Genomic DNA, 18,304 nt, shown 5'->3' with positions numbered 1-18,304 from the left:
TCACAACTTCCCTTCAACACGTAATACAGTGTGCCGGTGCGCGTCATATTTGCGTTGGAGGGTTGCTGCTGCAGTCACGTCCGTGTAAATTTCTTTGCTACCTCTATATCCCAGCACGCGTTTCCAATCTGTAATTCTGCCTATAGATCGACGTAATCGGTTGTTGTGCAGTTGTGGATCATTAATTTATTTGCAGTTTTGTCAGTGTGCTCCTGAATCGAAGAGTGTTGCATATTGTAGCCTGCCTCTCACTCAGGGGTTTAGAGTAATCGTACTGCTGATTTATTTTTGTTCCAATCATGGAATAGTTTTGGTTTTGGCTCTCAACTGATGTAAATTAGTCATCTTTAAATTATGGCAGGTGGCGTATAGCAGCAGTCTCGTGGTGTGAAGACTTGGGGTGCAAAGACAAGGGAGTCTACTTGCAGGAGTCGATTGAAGGAGGCCACCTGCTACTACCAGAGTACCAGCCGTCCACATTATGTTTCGCAGGATGCACCCATATCTCACAAACTCTATGCAACTTTTGGTACAGGCCATGGTGACATCCCACCTGGGCTACTGAAGCTCTCTCTTGTCTGGCCTTCTGACCGCTGTCATTAAAACTCTCCAGCTGGTACAGAATGCTGCTGCACGCGTTGTATTTGACCAGCTGAAATGCTCCCGAGACTTGATCATTCGTAACGCACCCACCAGACTGTTATGGTCCTCCGCCTTTGCCTGCTTGGTGGTTGCATGCAAAAGAGGGCCAGAATCAAAAGCACAAAAGGTTTCAGTTCTGGCTCCACTGTGGTGGAACAACCACCCCTTTTCACTCAGAACTGCTGAATCTCTCTCTACATTTACAAAGGGTCTTAAAACTCACCTCTTTCGGACTCGCTTCTCCCTGATCTTATAAGTGCATGATAGAAGCATACGAGTTTATTTAATAATTTTTGATAGCAATTTGTTTAATAATGGAAAAGTCTTTATACAGCTACTCCTGTAACATTTACTGGGGGAATGTGACCAATTGACTGTACTCAAGAATCACGTGTCCACGTCCAAATCTGTCCTTCTGTTGATGCAGTGCAGTCTTTGTATTGTTCTGTGAGATGTACGTCGCTTTGGAGAAAAGCGTCTGCTAAATGAATAAATGTAAATGTAACACCCACATCCTATGAAGTGCGTGTGAGCCACCTGCTTTTTTGACTATGCAGGCAGCAGTCTTCACTGGGTGACTTAACTTTTCTCTAGGAGGAGAGCAACATTCACCTGATTCCTCCTGCATCCTTGACCATTGCTATTGCCGTGAGGGGGAGAGGGTCAGCCTTATTATTCGCTCAAGGGCACACGGGTCTGTTACTGTTCTCTGGAACTTCTCACCACAGAGGGCTAGTGAGGTGTGTTGGGGTGTTCAAAATCAATTTATTTATGTGCCATTGACATGGCCCCTTAATGCCCAGTTTTAAAGGGATGCAAACAGTTTTGTAGAATGGATCCTCCTTTATGTTTTGGTTATACATGTTACAAATGGAAATGGGATCTTCGGTGAATATTATCCTGCCCACGTCAGCTTGGTATTGGCTGGTGATCAGCTCATGGTAATGCAGAGTAATGGTATTTCAAATGTATTAGAAGAGGAAACCTATCATTATGGAATCTGTCTAGGGGTGTGTTCAGTGTTTTTTGGTTTGCCTGAACATTACAAGCACATATTCTCTCCTAAGGTCTCACCTAACACCTCTGAATGAACTGACTTGCGTCAGTTGCGATGATAATAAAACTGTACCTTAAAGGCAGCTGAAAGAGTGTGTGTTATGTGCGTGCATGTGTATATGATTGCTTTTGCAATCCATGCTGTACGTGCTTAACTTGTATACATTTGTGAGTTTGGCTCGGAGTTGAAGTGAATCATCCAGATTTTGAAGAAGAGACTCTCGACTTCTCTACAGCATAAATTATAAAGGAACTTGTTTTGTTCTGCAATGTGAAAGAAGCTTTCAGTTTTCTCACTTGTTTGAAACTTCTTTTTTTATATAGGTTTTTTGACTGGTGGTAAGTTCTGGTCTTAGTGTCCAGAATTCTATGACATCTTATAGCTGAGTAAATTACTGAACGCCCAGCGTTCGCACATTTTCACAGATATAGTGCAGAGCTCCTTACCTAGTAATTAGCGTAGAAGAACATTGTTGAAATTTTTTCATTTTACTAAAAATGAGAAGCAGACAGAGCAATTTGATAGACTCAAAGACCATCATCATAGTTTGAAATTAGCAGCTATTGGAAAGTGTCAATCGGTGTGAGAAAATTGCTGTAGAGCTGGAAATTCAGTTTAATTTCAGAAAGTCATTGCTCTCAGTTCCAGTGCCATCAGCTACGTCTTCATTAAAATTTTAGCCATCTTATGTTATTCAGTGTTGTTGAAGTTTCTCCATATGAATTCTTCCACATCTCTTCAACTGTCAATTCAAGGTGTGAGGATCAACCATGTTTGGCCACTCCACTGCTTGTCTTTCTCCCTTTTTTGCTCTGCCTGGGAAATAAAATGGCATGCATTTTTCAGATGGGGATTGCAAGATGTCAGCATTCCAGAATTTTTCTGGTGATGGGATGAAGTGGACACGGGCTGTTTTGTTGCAAAGGTGTCATTGTGGTTGATCTCGTGAAGAAGCTGGTACGAGGAGGAAGAAGTTCGGGAAGGCTACAGTCATTGTGTTGCATTTCTTCTCGAAATTACTTTAACCCAAGTCAGTATTTGCCTGGTTGCTAGGCAACAGGCAGCAGAGTCTGCAGTGTTAGTCATAGCGAAGGTCCTGGGACTGATTCACGCAATGCTGGCGATACCTTGGCGACTGCTTTTTTCACCGAGACCCTTGAAAGATCCTAACAACAATGCCAAGGTGGTACTGTTATGACACACTGTCCCTGAAGTTTGTAGGCCCTTGCTACGAAGAACTGACCTTCTAGAGCATTCCAGAAGTCCTTAAGGACCTTTGTTATATTAGGGGCATGAAACGTATACCTAATCATCCCTCGAGGAGAATGCTGCTGGTCTGGCCTTTGTGCTGAGAGTTGATTCTGAAAGCTAAGATCCAGCACCCTTACCTGTAGACCCAGTAATTTGTTTGTAAAAGGATTTCCGTTTTCTGCCAGCTACTGGAGAAAATAGCTATTTTCAAAGGTCAAACAATTGACCCGCAATGCATCCATCAAAAATTCCTGAAAATTTTGTATCTGTAGTACTTGAATAAATTAATTGCTGTTACCTGCCGTGACTGTGGCCTGCGCCTGATTTGCATGCTTTAATGGGTCTGCGTGCAAATGGCCCAGTTAACGAGGAGAAGATGTCACACACTTCCTGAGAAATGCAGACCATAGAAATGCCCAACCCCCTTCCTCTGGTAACCTTAGTAGTGGAGGATTTAATTGGGTTGGCAACAGAGCTTGAAATTTAGATCTATAGCCTGCGAAGTGTTCGGACTATCAGTTTTGAGGTATTCATCCATCCGTTTTGTGGTCATGCTCAATCTGGTTAGAAACCCAGCAGATCAGGCTGCTGACGTACTTCATGAGTTCCGACAGGAATCCCCCGTTCCTCGATGCTAATAAAGCTCTTGGTGAAGTTGGTCCAGCTACTTGAGAAGATTCCCAGAATGCGGAGTGAGCTAGTGACGTTATAGTTGTTAGCTGCCCTCCCCACCCCCCACCTGTGGTGAACTGTTCGCCTGTCAAGACCTGCCGCTGAGGAGATGTTTGTTCTGGAGTTCAGAGCACAAGACTGACATTTAGTAGTTGCTAAGCAATCTGGTCCACCTAGCGTGTCGCAATGAATTCTCATGACATTTCAAGATTTGGAAATTTTGTGTCAGTTTTGCCAGTAAATATGTCAGCCGCCTGAAGTGCTGGATTAAAAATGGAGCAATTTCGTAAACATGACAAATCGATGTCACGCCCTCTTCCCAACCCCATCCCTGACTTCCATGTGTCTCGATGAGAAGGCTAATTATGGGATATTTTCTCATACGAACGAGAACGGCTTTTTTTTTTTTTTTTTTTTTTTCTGGCAAATTAGATTGGTTGCGTCAGGACTGCGGTCGCAACGAGGAGGGTTCTTCCAGAGCATGCGTCAGAACCTCGTTCTGATTAGTCTGGAGCCACGTAACTCAGCCCTGTGTGAGTACTGGGCATATTTCAGGTTTCTAAATAGGGTAGGCTGCGTGTGTGAGAGTGTGCGCGCGCGTGTGCCTGTACATAGGCCTTGAGAGATGACTGTGGTCGTGCATCCTCTCTGACCCTACCTGTTCTCATTCTCTCGCCGTCTCTCCCTCACTCTTTTTCTCACTTCCCCCATAGCGCTCTGTTCCAGAACGTTCTGTTTGCGTGGGCTAGGCATAGGTGTGTGCGGGGGCTGCACGAGCTCGTCGGTGGGGAGGGGGGAGAAGTTTTCAAGCAGGCGGTGAGCGGGAGAAAGTGGCCCTTCACTAGGAGATGAAACGGGGATTTAAGAGCCATTGTCACCGAGATGGGAAGAGCAGAGGGCCGGCTGGGTGCCAATATAGGCTCCTCTGCCACGGAGGGCATTACCAACAGCTCGGTTACAGCTCCGCTGAGGCCGGCCGTGGTTTTCATTTCTCTCTTTTGTCATCTCAATTGCTTTAGTAATCAGATTGCTCATCATTTAGTGAAAGTGAGGGCTCTTGATTATTTTTGATTGGCCGTTTTTCAGAGTTTACAAGTGGCTAGCTGGGACGCTCACCAACGTTGTTTCTGCAGTTAATGTATTTCATCTGGGCTGCACGGCACTGTAGGTGCGAGGCATTAGCTCCTGTCTCGCGAAGTCCGGTGGGGAGGCCTCAAAACTTTTGCCTCTCTCCCGTTCCAACATAAGTGGAGCCAGGGAGCCTAACGGAATTCCTGTCTGACAGCCTACGCCTCCTGAAGTTGCGCTGGCACAGACTGGGCAGTGCAAGGCAAGCTGGGTAAATTTTGGAGCACCCGTGTGCGATTTTTCCAACGGGGCAGAAGCGGAGGGCTCCAAGAACAAAGAAAAGAAGGCACGGATGGCATCGGATGCGAGGGTGACTCAACTGACCCTTCCTGGCATCTCCTCGAGCCAGCCCTACCCCTCCACCGGAGCCGATATATTTATATTTAGCGCGTAGGTTGGTCTTTACTTGCATAACTTTTTTATTTTGAAGGGAATGAAAGGTGAAAATGATGCATTTTTTCATTTTGCTTTATCTCTGATTTCCCTCAAATTCCAGGTCTGTCCCTCATGGCACCCTTCTGGGTCCCGTGCTGGACTGTCGCTGCTTATTTTGTGTGTTGGGCAGGCCACAGTGAAGCGAGCCTTTTCTGGCGTGTAGCTTGAAATTTTGAGCGACTGGACCGCTAGAAAACTCTGCACCTGGAAATGTGGAAAACTAAAGAGGTCTGTCACCTCACTGGACTTACTATTAAACCTGTTGGGTGCACCACATCAGAGAGACACCTGTTAGGTGTCATCCAGTGAGGTTTTCCAAGTTAACACACTGAAGCTCCTTATGCAAAATTACCATCATCCCGGCAACAGATGTTATCTCAGGGCTTTATCTATAGATGCAAATCAGCCCCGCTTGTAACCAGTTAGCAGTCACGCTTTAGCTATTTCATCGTGTTTGCGTTCACAGATAGACGGCAGCTGATGCCTTTGTAACGGGGTCGAGGATGTTGATTTCGGGACCCCAAGGGTTGCTCCTGCCAAACAGGCTGATGAAGCTCACGTATGGTCGGCACAGCTAGAGGTCACTGTGCTTGTTAGCAACTCTTGTGACCAATGTGGGTCCATAACCAACCAGAGATCGGAGTAATTCAGCAACTTTACCCAACTGACTCCTTTCCTGGGTCTCCTCAGTGGGTCATCTGCCTCTGTATTCCCATACAAATGGTAGTTGACAATTTCTGGCCCCTTATAGTGGAGCATGACAGGTTGTTGTTTCAGGTAGCGGGGGCGAGCATGCAAAACTTCATAGCCTCTCCTCACCTTCGCCTCTTCCACTATGCTCTTTGCATGACTGTGAAACTCAGACTCGTAATGTGGCCGTTCTTAATGCTAATTCAAAATGCACATATTAACAGCTGATGGAGTTTCAAAAAGGAATGGGTTCTAATTATTTCAGTTAAGCCTATTCATGATTTACCCTTATGTGATAGTGTATATTACAAAAGCGCATTGTAAAGTGTTTTGAATTCCTTTTAGAATCATCAGTATGCAGATACTTTTTACCTCCCTGGAAGAATTCATCCTTTAATAAGGCTTCATGGTGCAAAGATGAGACTAAATTGTTTAAGAAAAAAAAAAAAAAAAAGTATTTTAAGTGTAAGGTTGTTTTACCAAACCAGTTATATATCTGTAATGATTGGAATTTCAGTGTAACCTCAGTAGAGGACCTTGACTTAGAATCACTTTAATACCTGGGAATTGGTTGTTTTTAGAATTTAACAGAAGAGATCATGGACTTGAAGAAAATGAGAAGGAACTTAGTTTGTAGAACTTGCAGTACCCAGGCTCTCTTCTTTTAGCTCTGTTCCAGTGTACTGGGTGGCTCTCGGCAACTTGAGAACAAGAAGCAGACTTCGCTTGCTTTAATGTGAAATTTTGCTAAATGTACAGATGAAGAAGAGAAGGTGCAGTTCTCCAGCATTAGCCATGGCAGCATCGGTCTGCCCAGGCCCCTCGATTTTACCATGCATTTAATAACCTTTACAGTTACATATATCCATTTTGCAGACATACAGCATTGAGTAAAGAAAAGCCAATCTGACTACCAACAGAAGGCTTAGACGAATACACACGATAATTCAAGCATAGCTCGCTTGTTATAGTCATTGTCATACTGCACATATTCCAGTAGCTACCTACATATAGAAGTGATAGGAATCAACATGTCTGTAGCATTTCTATAGAGGGCAGCAGGTAGCAGAATGGCTGGAGCTGCTGCCTTTTGATCTAGAGGTCACAGGTTTGAATTCCACCTGCTGCAGTATCCTTGAGCAAGGTACTGATTCTGAAAAATTGCACCAAGAAAAACTGCTCCTCTGCATGAAGTTATTCTTCTAGCAGATGCTTTTCTCAAAAGTGATCATCTCAGAGAAAAATATTGCATTGCATCAACAGAATGAGGGTAAATGGGTAAACTTATTAATGGTAGTTAAGTGTTTAGAGCTGCTGCCTTTGTACCCAAAGGTTGTAGGTTCAGATCTTGCCTCTGGCTGTAGTAACCTTTTAAGCACCCAAAATTGCTCTAGCAAAAACTACCCAGCTGTACAAATGAGAAAGTAATTGTAAGTACACTAACATTGTAAGTCTCTTTGGAGAAAAGTGTTAGCTAAGTTCATTTATATGAATGTAACATCAGTAGACAAAATGTAACAGGTTCTGAGGAATGATCACTCAAAGTACAAGGTGATTTCAGAGCAATCGGAAAGGATTTTTCTGATCCCGTGATGGGTTCTTCAGCACAACCAAGCGATATTCTCTTGCAGCAGTAGTTCTACATGGGACCTACCTCAACTCAAAGACATTAGCTGTCAAGCTTCATAACAATGCAGACCCTCTAGGCCATGTTCTGTGTTTCACCTCCATAAATTGAGCAGGTTAATTATTGAGCTTGACTGAATCAATTTGGGGCTGCTCACCGTGATGAACGGATTGCCCTGTTGCACAGCTTAAAGCTTAGACAATGTTCCCCCCTATCAGACAGTGTGTAGCTCAGACTCAACAGATTTGTTATGAGTGAATACATCTCATGGGGTACCACAAGGCCTCTGGGGAGAAGGAAAAATTACTATTATTTGAAGATATTTTTCCCGGGAAAAAAAAAATGCTCAGTTAACATAAACAGAAGGTGCGAAGACCATATCTGACAGACTCTGCAGCATCTGACCCAGTACGCTTGGCTTCAGTATGTAGGACACTGTTCTCCTTTAGCTCCGAGTCAACCAGAGCAGAGTCTCATCTGCTTGATATGGATGAAGGGTACCAGTTGGCTGTATTGACATTTTTGGCAGAGAGCTCCAAATTGGGGGTTGTGATAGATCGACCAAAGGATCCAGAATGTGGGTCTTGCTGTTCTTGTGACCGTGTGTCTCCTAGACCAGACTGAGTGTTAGCACATTGGTATCCTGCCTCACTCACCTGTCACTGCTTCTTAATTGAGCTTTCCTGAAAGCTGCAGCTGGGGGATCATTCTCTGAGGGGGCACTGTGGCTCCCCAGCTGGACCGGTATCTGTATGAGTGTTACCATTCTTGGGTAGGATGAGAAATTGACTCACAGGTGCCCTTTGTGGAACAGCCAACAAATTCCCACCGGTGATCTCTTTCTATCATCCTCTCCCATCCTTCCCTCCTGCTCATTTGCATCCTCCCTCCATCCCATCCTGTCGCTCCATATTTTTTCTTCCACTTTCCCCTGCTGCCTTGGTTCAGTTTGGTTCAAGTGATTAAACAAAGTCCTCTTGTTGAGTTTGTATGTGGCAAACGAAGCAGAATAGTGAAAACAATAATCGCTCATTTTAAAAGGAGCCGTAGTCGGGAAACAATGAAGCGGTGATCGAACGGCGGCACAGTGCCAAACTGAACAGCCACTTTTCTGTATTTGATCCTAGGAACCCTGCTCGGGGTGCCTTGTGACGGACTCGCATCCCGTTCGTGGTGTGTCCCCTCCTCCTTCGGCCTTGCACCCTATGTTGCCGGGTAGGCTCCGGCTCGCAGTGACCCCACTCTGGACGAACGGTTATAGACGTTGGTTGGAAATTCACTTAAAATGAGTTTCTCAGTGGCAGTCTGTGTCGCGCTGCCATCTTTGAGCCCGTACCTCGCAGTCCCGTGTCCTTGAACCCATTCTTAAGATGGCGGAATGAGTGCTTGTTATCGCGGTGTCTCTCTTTTTCAAGATCGATACAGAATATTCGGTGAAAGGTCTTGGCGATGGGGCACCTACTCCTTCCCGGCCCTGCGGCTGAATGCTTGTGGTGAGGCGTGCCATTCGGTCTCACTTTAGCCCCACAGCAATGTACCATCCTGCTCCGCTGACCCCAGCTGCACAGATGTCTGCATGTCTGTTTTTTTTTTATTAAGTATGAAATTTTGAGGTTTTACTGGCTTGGTGGTTCTGAGCTCTCTTTCTGGGAGCGGCACAGCTGCTCTGAGCTTGTCTGAATATTTAGGCTCCTGTGTGTCCTGACTGTGTGGCCTACTTTTCTGGCTACGCAAACTCGCCTGGATGCTGTGGGACGTGGCCGGTTGTGTGGCCCAGGTGCTGGAGGCTTTATCAAGGGATGCGAGAGGCAGGATGGCTCCCATGGATTAGCTTTGTGATAATCTCTCGCTCTCTCTCTCTTGCTCTCTCACACACACTCACTCACACACACACACGCACACATTGTTCTTCCATTGAACTCTCCAGCTCGCCTCTCCATTCAGCTGTTCAGTGCGGTATGAGAAAGGCTGGCAGCATTTCTGCTGTGCGGCTGCCCAGCGTCTTGCAGGGTTTCTGTGTCGAAGGGGTGCAGCTGTGTGACTGTATGTTAGGTCAGAGGGATGGCCACTGGAGCATCCCTTGTGGAACAAAAGCGCACACTTCATACCGCAGGTGGGTGTGGGGTTCAGCCAAACAAACAGTTCGGTCAAAGCCGAGGGAAGTGTCCCCTCAGCACTGGCTTCTTTTGACGTGTTCTGTCACAAGGGGGTCAAGAGCAGAACAAATCTCTCTCCTGTCATTTACATTTATGTACCTGACACTTTTCTCGGAAGTGACAATGTTAAGCTGTATATACTGATTTACCCATTTATTCAGCTGGGCGTTCTTTACTGTTTCGAGTCGGCTTGTATGTCTCGATCAAAGGTACCACGGCAGGAGGTGGGATTTGTACCCAAGTCCTTTGGGTACAAGACAGTGGCTCTAAGTACTGTGCCACCTGCTGGTGTCATGTAGTGGAGCCCTTCCTGGAAGTGGTGACCGTGTTTATTCGCCTCCCTGCTGCAAAGACTCGAGCGAAAGGGCCAGAGAAGGGAGTTCAGGTAGAAACGGCGCCTCATCTCCACCTTCACCCTGACTGGTTTGTGGAGTCGATGCAGTTTTGTGCAGCTGAGGCTTGCAGACGTGCTCTTTGCCCTTGAACAAACACTCCTTCTTTATGAAGGAAACCAGGCTGATCCTGCACAATCTTCTCTCCGAGGCCTTGGTTATGTAACCACCGCTCTCCTATTGTTGCACCCGAACTGATTTTCTGGGTCCCCCCCCCACTCCACGAGTCATCCTTTTGGAAGATGGTGACAGCTGCATTGTTGCCTCCTCAGGGTTCCAGCGCTTTCTCTGATGGCGCCTGTGAATGTTGTTTAGAAGAGTCTCAAGCGTCCCACCCAGGCAGCGCATTAAATCCTTCTTTTTATTCCGACACGACTCATACCGACTCGGCTTGCTTGTCCTGAATCGCGACCTGCAGCTCCAAGCCTAGGGGTTTACTGTCCTCATTCCTCTGACTGCGTAATAGAAAGTTGCGCTTCTGATGTTATTTGCATCATATTTCGCTGTATGCATATTTGTTTTTGAGTTTTTTTTTTTTTTTTTTTTGTCATTGTGTGTTGGGGAAAGGGTGGGGGTGGCTCTCAACTGAATGTTTTTGTGTGTGTTTGCTTGTTTGTGTGCTCTCTGAATAGAGGTGAGGGAGGCCATTCATTCTGCCTGTCAAGGCAGCGTTAAATAAGTCAATAAAGGAGAAGCAGCTGAAGTCCTGGTTCTGGGGACCGGGTGTCTATGAGTCACTGGATCCCTCCCCTACTGCAACCTGCATAATGAATGGGATATGGTTAATAATGAACTGGAGATCTGTCTGAATGGGAACCAAGACTGCTGGTATCACTGCATAAAAAATTTTATTCTGTCATCAACACTTAGTGTATAGAGAGTTCCCCATTCATTCAGGCTGCTGGTATCGCTCTGTTTAGACTCTATCATCACCCAAACTGCTGATGTCACGGTACAGAGATTTCCACCTGTCTGTGCGATTTCTATCTCATTTTCACTGCTGTTGTCACTATGCCCGCTGGCCACTTCATAAACACCTCACCACTTTATCAGCATAAAGTACATTGGCGATGATTGCAATTCTGATATTTACTGACGTATTTATAAATTCATTGATGTGTTCCTCTTATATGCATATACTATACATAGTGCAATGTGTCTTGCAAATTTGTGTTGGTCTCATTTATTTTAATCTCTAACTTGTGGAAACTCTCCGAGTTTGTCTTCAAAATATAGTGCTAATGCACTGTACCGCAATATGTAAAGATTACTCCATCGATACAGACTGCCGGTACAGATTTATACCTGTTGCCAACAGTTCCGGTATGACGGTACAGAGATTTCCATTCACCCGGCCTGCTGGTATCACCGCGATGGAGAGCGCCGTGCTCAGTTGACTGTGTGCTCCCATCGACTCTTTTTGCTCTTCTTTCAGGATGAAACAGTTAGGCTTTTTTTTTTCCTCTTTGTGTCACGGGTTCAATTTGCATTGTTATCATCTCCTCTGCTTGCCATGGGCAGGATGCTGTGTGGGGCTGTTGAAAGCCTTTTGTGGCACTACAGTGTGGGGCTGGACAGCCTGTGGGGATACGAAGATCCGGAAGACCGGAAGATGGAGCTGGAGGGCAAGGCAGCTTTGCTTTGCATGCTTTTTGCATCCAGCAGTGAGCTTTGCCGCCACCACGCTCAATGCCCAAACTTCAGGCCCGGCGTGAACACGCACATCCCTCCTGCAGAGCCCCACGTCCGCGATCTGCGTGGCTCTGAGCCACGTGCCGGCACCAACTGGCGTTGATTTCCAGTGACTGACAGGCTTCCTCACCCCTTGCCTCTTTTCTTTGTTTGCAGTGTGCTGCTTTGTGGTGCATAAGCGGTGCCATGAATTCGTCACCTTCTCCTGTCCAGGTGCAGACAAGGGTCCCGCGTCAGACGTGAGTAAACCACCCTCAACCGCCTCCTTGCTGCGCCGTCGCGCAGGTCGCATCTGTCTAGCTAGCAGGTGAAATAATTGCTTTGACTTTTACAGGCTGAAAGATTTATGGCCTTGAGGTGACCTTGAGAGTTGTTATGTGAGTCTTTGTTCTTGAAAGTGAATTCAAACAGCCCAGGCTGGCAGCGGGAGATGGGAACGCTAAGGGGTTGAGGGAAGGGAAAAGCAAGACAGCGCCTCCACCTGGTAAGTGAGCAGGTGGGAGAAGGTTGCTCCCTGGCAACAGGATCCCACACGGGCATAGATGCCTTGGACCGTATCCTTGAGGTCTGTTAGCTGAGCGTTGGCATCGTGGCAAAAACAGCCTTTTTTGATGGAAAGTCGATTGTGACTAAATTAGTCTCGGGGGTTAATTTTCAGCACCTATAAATACCCAGCGATGCCGGTGAGGATGTCAGCCGGTAATAAGAGAGTAATCTGGGGAGATATGCTCTTTAATGAAGATGCCCTGTGACACCGAGATAAGTCCTTCCTCGCACAGGTTTACAGGTTTGTCTCAAGACGCACAGCAGCGGCGGTTACCGTGGCTGTCAGGAGACTCACAGTCAATGTCACACTCCCTGCATCCATTTCAAAGGGAATCGCTGGGCGCCTATTATAGAACTGGGTTAATTAGGAAGTTCCTGTTGGGATTTCTGCGGAGCCGTGTCCCTCACACTTTGTGACATTATCTGCTAATGAAGCCTACATTTCCCCGTTATTTCGGTGCGCCGGGGCAGGGGGTCCGAAGAGCTGCCGTCTGGAAGACTTGCGATCCGTTCACGTCTCAGTTCCGGCGCTATCCTCCTGGCCACGTTCGCTCAAGTAACTAGTTTGACCAATTTCCTTCTCGGAGGACAGGGGATCGCAGACCGCGTTGAGCGGAGCAGGCAAGATTCGGTGTCAGAAGGAAAGGACTTCGACGAAGTAACCTACGCTCTGACACCTCGATTTTCCTCAAGGCCTGAAACAGGGTCATGGTCTGAAACTGGACATCCCACCGGGGAACCACTTCGGCTCTGCCCTCTAGCAAGAAAGTCCGCTGCGATGGTGGGCGGGTTCCTAGAAGAGACACTGAAACAAGCAAGAGCTCCCTACGTTCCTTTGTGTGCCTTAGAACACCCAAGGTTACAGTCTAAGAATTCCGCTCCCAAGCGTAGTTGGCTTCCGGGGCGGTTTGGTATTGAGCCTCATCAGATGGAGTCCCACCGTGGGGATATTAAGGATATGATTAAACTGTGTTTAGAAACCACTACAGTGCTTTCTCTCTCTCTCTCTGTCTCGCTATTCCTTCCCTCCCGTGTTTGATGATAATTGGCTGCTGTCGCTGGTGTTGCCGATGCGTCGCAAACATGCATTTCTGGCACGAGCCTCTGCCGTTCTGTACTTATTACATATTCTAGCATATTCCAGCATCTTCCATCTTATTCCGTATTATTCATTTTCATTTATTCATTTAGCTGGTGTTTATCTTCAGTGCAACTTAGTCTGAAGCTGTTTACAGTAATATAGAAAATTATGCAGCATCAACTCTGTCACTACAAGGGAAGAACATCAGTCAAGGTTACTGTAGCAGGAGGGGGACTCAGACCTGCATTGTTAGATTGCAAGTCATCGACTCTATCCACTGTGCAACTTGCCACCCATATTCCATGGTGTTCCAGCATATTGCAGCATATTCCACACATTCTACAAATTTTGCAACGTATTCCACACACGTTCAGAGTTTGCGTGGTGGTCTGCACCTTTTCCATAGCTGGAAACACCAAAGTTCCAGCTGGACATCTGAGGTCTCCGAGTTTTAACCTCAGAAGGCATCATGAATGTCAATGGTCATCGGGTCTGATGGTCAAGTGGTTGTTTGGGCAACAGCATTTTCATCAGGAGCTTTGACCTGAAATTAAGAGAGAGGAAGAGGTCCGTATGGATTTTATATGGACTGTGACTTGATAAATGTTACTCTTCAGCTGGTAGTATATTGGTTAGAGTTACTGCCTTTGGATCCAACAGTTGCAGGTTTGATCCCCCCCCCCTCTGGCTGTAGTACCCTTGAGCAACATATTTACCCTCAGTTATGCCACTAAAATTACCCAGCTGTATAAATGTGTAAATGATTGTAAGCATGCAATTATTGTGACCTTAACATTGTAAGTTGCTTTGGAAAAAAGCATCCGCTAAATAAATAAATGTAAGTGCCCTAACATTTGTTGCTATGGGAATCTGTTTCTTCCCTGACAGGTGCGGACAGCCCTCTTATTCACAGAGGCAGCAGCCGGTTGCGTAGTTGTCAGAGCCGTTGCCTCGCACTTGAAGTACCCGGGTTCAGATGCCCTGCTGTAATACCATTGCTAAAGATACATAGCTTGATTTAATGCAGTAAAAATTACCCTGCCTTATTTAGGTATTAAGTATCTTGGTGTACAGTCATAATATTGTAAGTCACTTTACAAGTTTAAATAAGTCTGCTGAATGATTAATTTGCTGATTTGCAATTGCTACACACGCTTGTCCCATGCGGGGTCGCGGCGGGCCGGAGCCTACCCGGTAACACGGGGCTCGGGGCCGAGGGGGGAAGGGACACACCCAGCGTGGGGCACCAGTCCGCCGCAGGGCACCCCAAGCGGTGCTCGAACCCCAGATCCACCACATAGCGGGCACAGGCCAAAACCCCCCGTGCCCCCACCCCATTGCTGATAGTGTTGTAGTTATTTTTTTTTTTTTTTTTTTAAAAAAAAATCCTCAAGGTTTTGTTCAGCGGTCAGGAATGATGTGGCTCACACTCCCGTTTTCAGATGAGTCCACGTTGCTCCAGCTGAAAAGCAGTTTTCTGAAACTTGGTGCTAATTAGTCTGTGTTTTCAAAACAGAGAAAGAGACACTGTCTGTAAATAATTGGTCCCGTTTCCCTGCCTGGTTCACAACTCCGCATTACAAATCTTGCCTTTTGCTGAGAAACAATGCCTGTACATGATCCTATGGTCCCCTTCCAAAAACAGTCCCTGTTTGGACTGAAGCCCCACGCATCCCAGCAGGAAAACCAGGAAAGTTTTCACATTTACCGCTGGAATTATTTAGCCGCTGACTCTTAGAGCCTCAAAGAACCCCTGGAGTGGGTTCAAATTAGGAGAGTTATTATTGGGTATATCGTTGCTGTCACACAATGCTGATGTATTGAAGAGAGCTCGCTAAGGGCTCAGTTTATGACCAGAGGTTTAAGTCCTTGGAGGAACCCTGGTGTTGTGCTCTTTAAAAAAAAATATATATATATATATAAATATATAATAAAAAATTAAAAGCATCTGCCAACAAGCCAGTGCTACTTATTGAAAGACGAGACTGATTATGATGGTTTCATCTGCAAGTTCCTAGAATAGCTCTGGGAGCAGAATTCTGGACAGCACGTCCCCGGCTGCTGGGCTTCCGCTGGGACAAACTCCAGACGTCTAGAGGGGCCACGCTAAGCTTAACACAGCAGCCGCCAGAGCCTTCGCACCCAGTCAAATCGTTGCTTTAATTAGTCATTAAGCATTTGTTTGGCTACCGGCCCCCATCCCGTGTCGCATCCAGCTCTCGGTCCGGAGCGTGCGAGTGCATGTGTCCGTGTGTTTGTTTGTTTCGCGCGCGGGCGTAGGTATGTGTGCGGGGTTCGCGGGAAAAGCGGCAAGCCCCAGGGGCGTCTCTCGCTGGACGCCGCACCGAAGCCCATCTCGCGAACCTCCTCTTCCTCCGCTGCTTCCTGCGGGGGTGTAATCGCCTACAGCCAGGTGGGCCGCATGGACGCCTTTCTAATTGGCAGCAGGAGAGCTGCGGACGAGAATGCATAATACATGTGCGATGAAAAGAAATAAAGGCGCGGTAATGGAGTCCTGTACTGCCTCCCCCTGCCGGCCTCGCTCTGAGGAATTGCTGCGTCTCGCTCACCTGCGCGGCGGACGCAAGCTGTCGCGCATCTCCTGTACATCAAGCTCCCCGCCTGCTTTCAACAGTCTTTAGTGAACTCTGGGTGTCACCTGCTGACCCACTGGCTGTGTGTCCCTTGCTGAAAGCACCGCCACGGCACCCCTTATGCCTCTAGCAAGCCGAACTACATATCCACAGTAGCTCAACCCCTTTAACCCCCAGCGAGCAATGACACCGAGCGATCTGCCACGGATGGCAGTTGACTCCGTTCTGACCCAAACCGCAGTCTTAGCTGCAACACTTGACTCTAGGATTCCTCACTCCGTACCAACATTCCTCCTGCACCTGTCTGTCTCACAATCGCCTTGTTTTGAGGTGTTGGATCAGGGAAAATGTGGCCATGTCTGCAGGACCGATTGCTCTTCATCCATCAACTATATCGCGGTTGCTACGGCGGTGACCATGACCACGCTGCACTCATTGAATATCCATTAATGGGGAAACCTGTGGAGTATTTTACATTTTTTTTTTTTTTTAATTCTTAGGTGATTCAGTGGGTGTTGTTGAAAGAAATTTTAATTTGTGTTTTACTCACTTAATGCAATGGGCTGTTTCACAGATTTTTACAGAAATATGGCAATTTTTGACAAAGCAGCTCACTTGCGATTTCAGCGGCAGTTTTGCAACCTGTAATTTTTGCCGCAAGCCCTTTTCCTCATCTTGAAGATAGTGACTGTTCTGTCCTGTGCAAGATCTGTTTACGAAAAATCTCAGGTTCAAAGGCTGGAGTGTGTGTGTGTGTGTGCGGTCAGGCTTAAGAAGGGTTGTTTTACATTCATTGGAATGCTGGTTGTGGGTCAGATTCAGGATTCCTTCATCCTGAGGTTCTTTTACCTTGCCCACTCAGACCGTCACCTTCCAAGTCATCCGTCAGGGAGACGATAATAAAAATGTTCTCTTGCTCTGTTGTCCATTGCAGGACCCCCGGAGCAAGCACAAGTTCAAGGTACACACGTACTCGAGCCCAACGTTCTGCGACCACTGTGGCTCACTGCTGTATGGACTCATCCACCAGGGCATGCGCTGCGACAGTATGTACAGCACCTCTCTGTCTACCTGCCCCAGGTCATCCTATTGGATTACTGTACAAAGCAGTTTTACCGTTATTTGCACGATAGTGACATCTTGCGGCCAGGTTGGGTACTGCGCCCCACTTACCTGCCAAGTATTTGATAATGCAGATCAGTGAATGCTCAGTTACTCAATAAAGGAACCCACTGGTGTTAAATTACTTAATAAAAGGAGCTGTTCAGGGCCAGTGATATTAATGGTGTTAATATATGAAGTGTAATAAAATACGTTCCAGTCATAAGATACAGCCACAGTTTGTCCTGGCACTGAGGAAGACCCCGTTTTGTAATGCGATCGTTCAGGAATGACCGATTTTCTCCATCGTTTCTCTGTCGCTGTTTTTTTGTGCGCTGTGGTGCTGCGGGTGCAGCTACAGTGACCTGGATGGATCTTTCTGTGTGTGTTCTGCTTGAAAAGGCAGCCTTGGTTTGAAGTATTACTTTAGTGCGAGTTCCAAAAAACACAATGTGTGTGTTGGGCACTGTTTGTTTGTGTGTGTGTGTGTGTGCGCGCGCGAGAATGAGCCAGCCCGTAGGCTTTTCCCTGTTCTCGTACCCCTTTCCAGGCTCTGTGTAGCAGCCCTTTATATCCAGCCCCTGCCGTCTGGTTATAAAAGATTAACTGGGGCCTCCTGCAGCCTTTGGCGTCAGGCAGCATCCCCCTGCGTGGCCCCCTGTCGGGGCGTGGATACAACAACCCTCTGCGAGTTGCAGAAGCGAGCGCTGCGCCAGTCCGCATTTCCTCGAGAGGCGAAGAGCCAGAGATGTTCCTGATTTTGTGCCCAGAGAGACGGCCCGAACTCCATCTGTCTCGCAGCAAGAGCTTTTTCCAGCAGCTCCCTGTCCAGGGGGTGGGACTTATGAGCTGCCAATCCCCAGCAGGCCCGAGCTCTCAGTAGGGTTCAGGTGGCTCTGTGATACTAGTGGCAAGAGTTTACTAACATCACCCCTCCTTCTCTCCACAGCCTGCATGATGAACATCCACAAGCGCTGTGTGGCTAATGTTCCCAGTCTCTGCGGGACAGACCACACTGAGCGAAGGGGCCGCATCCAGATCACGGCGCTTATCAAGAACAATCTGCTCACCGTCACCGGTGAGCGCCCACTGCTGGCTGCAACTGGCACTGCATCCCACTGCCTGTCTCGCCAGGATCAATGTACAAAGAAACGTGCAGATGCGGTGCAGCGATGGGACTGGTGCAGGACTTGAAACAGTTACGCATAAAAGCATATGCGATGATGGCAGACCACAAGCC

The 18,304-nt window shown here is 47.1% G+C and overlaps 1 protein-coding gene across 3 annotated transcripts in view; it reads left to right on the top strand.

Annotated features, from left to right (window-relative positions):
* Window positions 1-18,304, top strand: part of LOC108937416 (protein kinase C beta type) — a 52,037-nt gene that overhangs the window by 10,428 nt on the left and 23,305 nt on the right. For 2 of the 3 annotated variants that reach the window (XM_018757356.2, XM_018757355.2), the window contains exons 3-5: window positions 11,899-11,981; window positions 16,898-17,009; window positions 18,014-18,142. In XM_018757356.2, the coding sequence (XP_018612872.2) occupies window positions 11,899-11,981; window positions 16,898-17,009; window positions 18,014-18,142 (324 nt within the window). Of the gene's footprint in view, window positions 1-4,086; window positions 4,156-11,898; window positions 11,982-16,897; window positions 17,010-18,013; window positions 18,143-18,304 lie in introns of those variants that run through there. The other variant, XM_018757357.2, reaches the window with a different exon arrangement.

This window comes from Scleropages formosus, chromosome 8 (assembly GCF_900964775.1).
Source record: "Scleropages formosus chromosome 8, fSclFor1.1, whole genome shotgun sequence".
Taxonomy (NCBI): Eukaryota; Metazoa; Chordata; class Actinopteri; order Osteoglossiformes; family Osteoglossidae; genus Scleropages; species Scleropages formosus.
The sequence above is the reverse complement of the archived record's forward strand: the minus strand, read 5'-3'. Positions and strand labels throughout refer to the sequence as shown.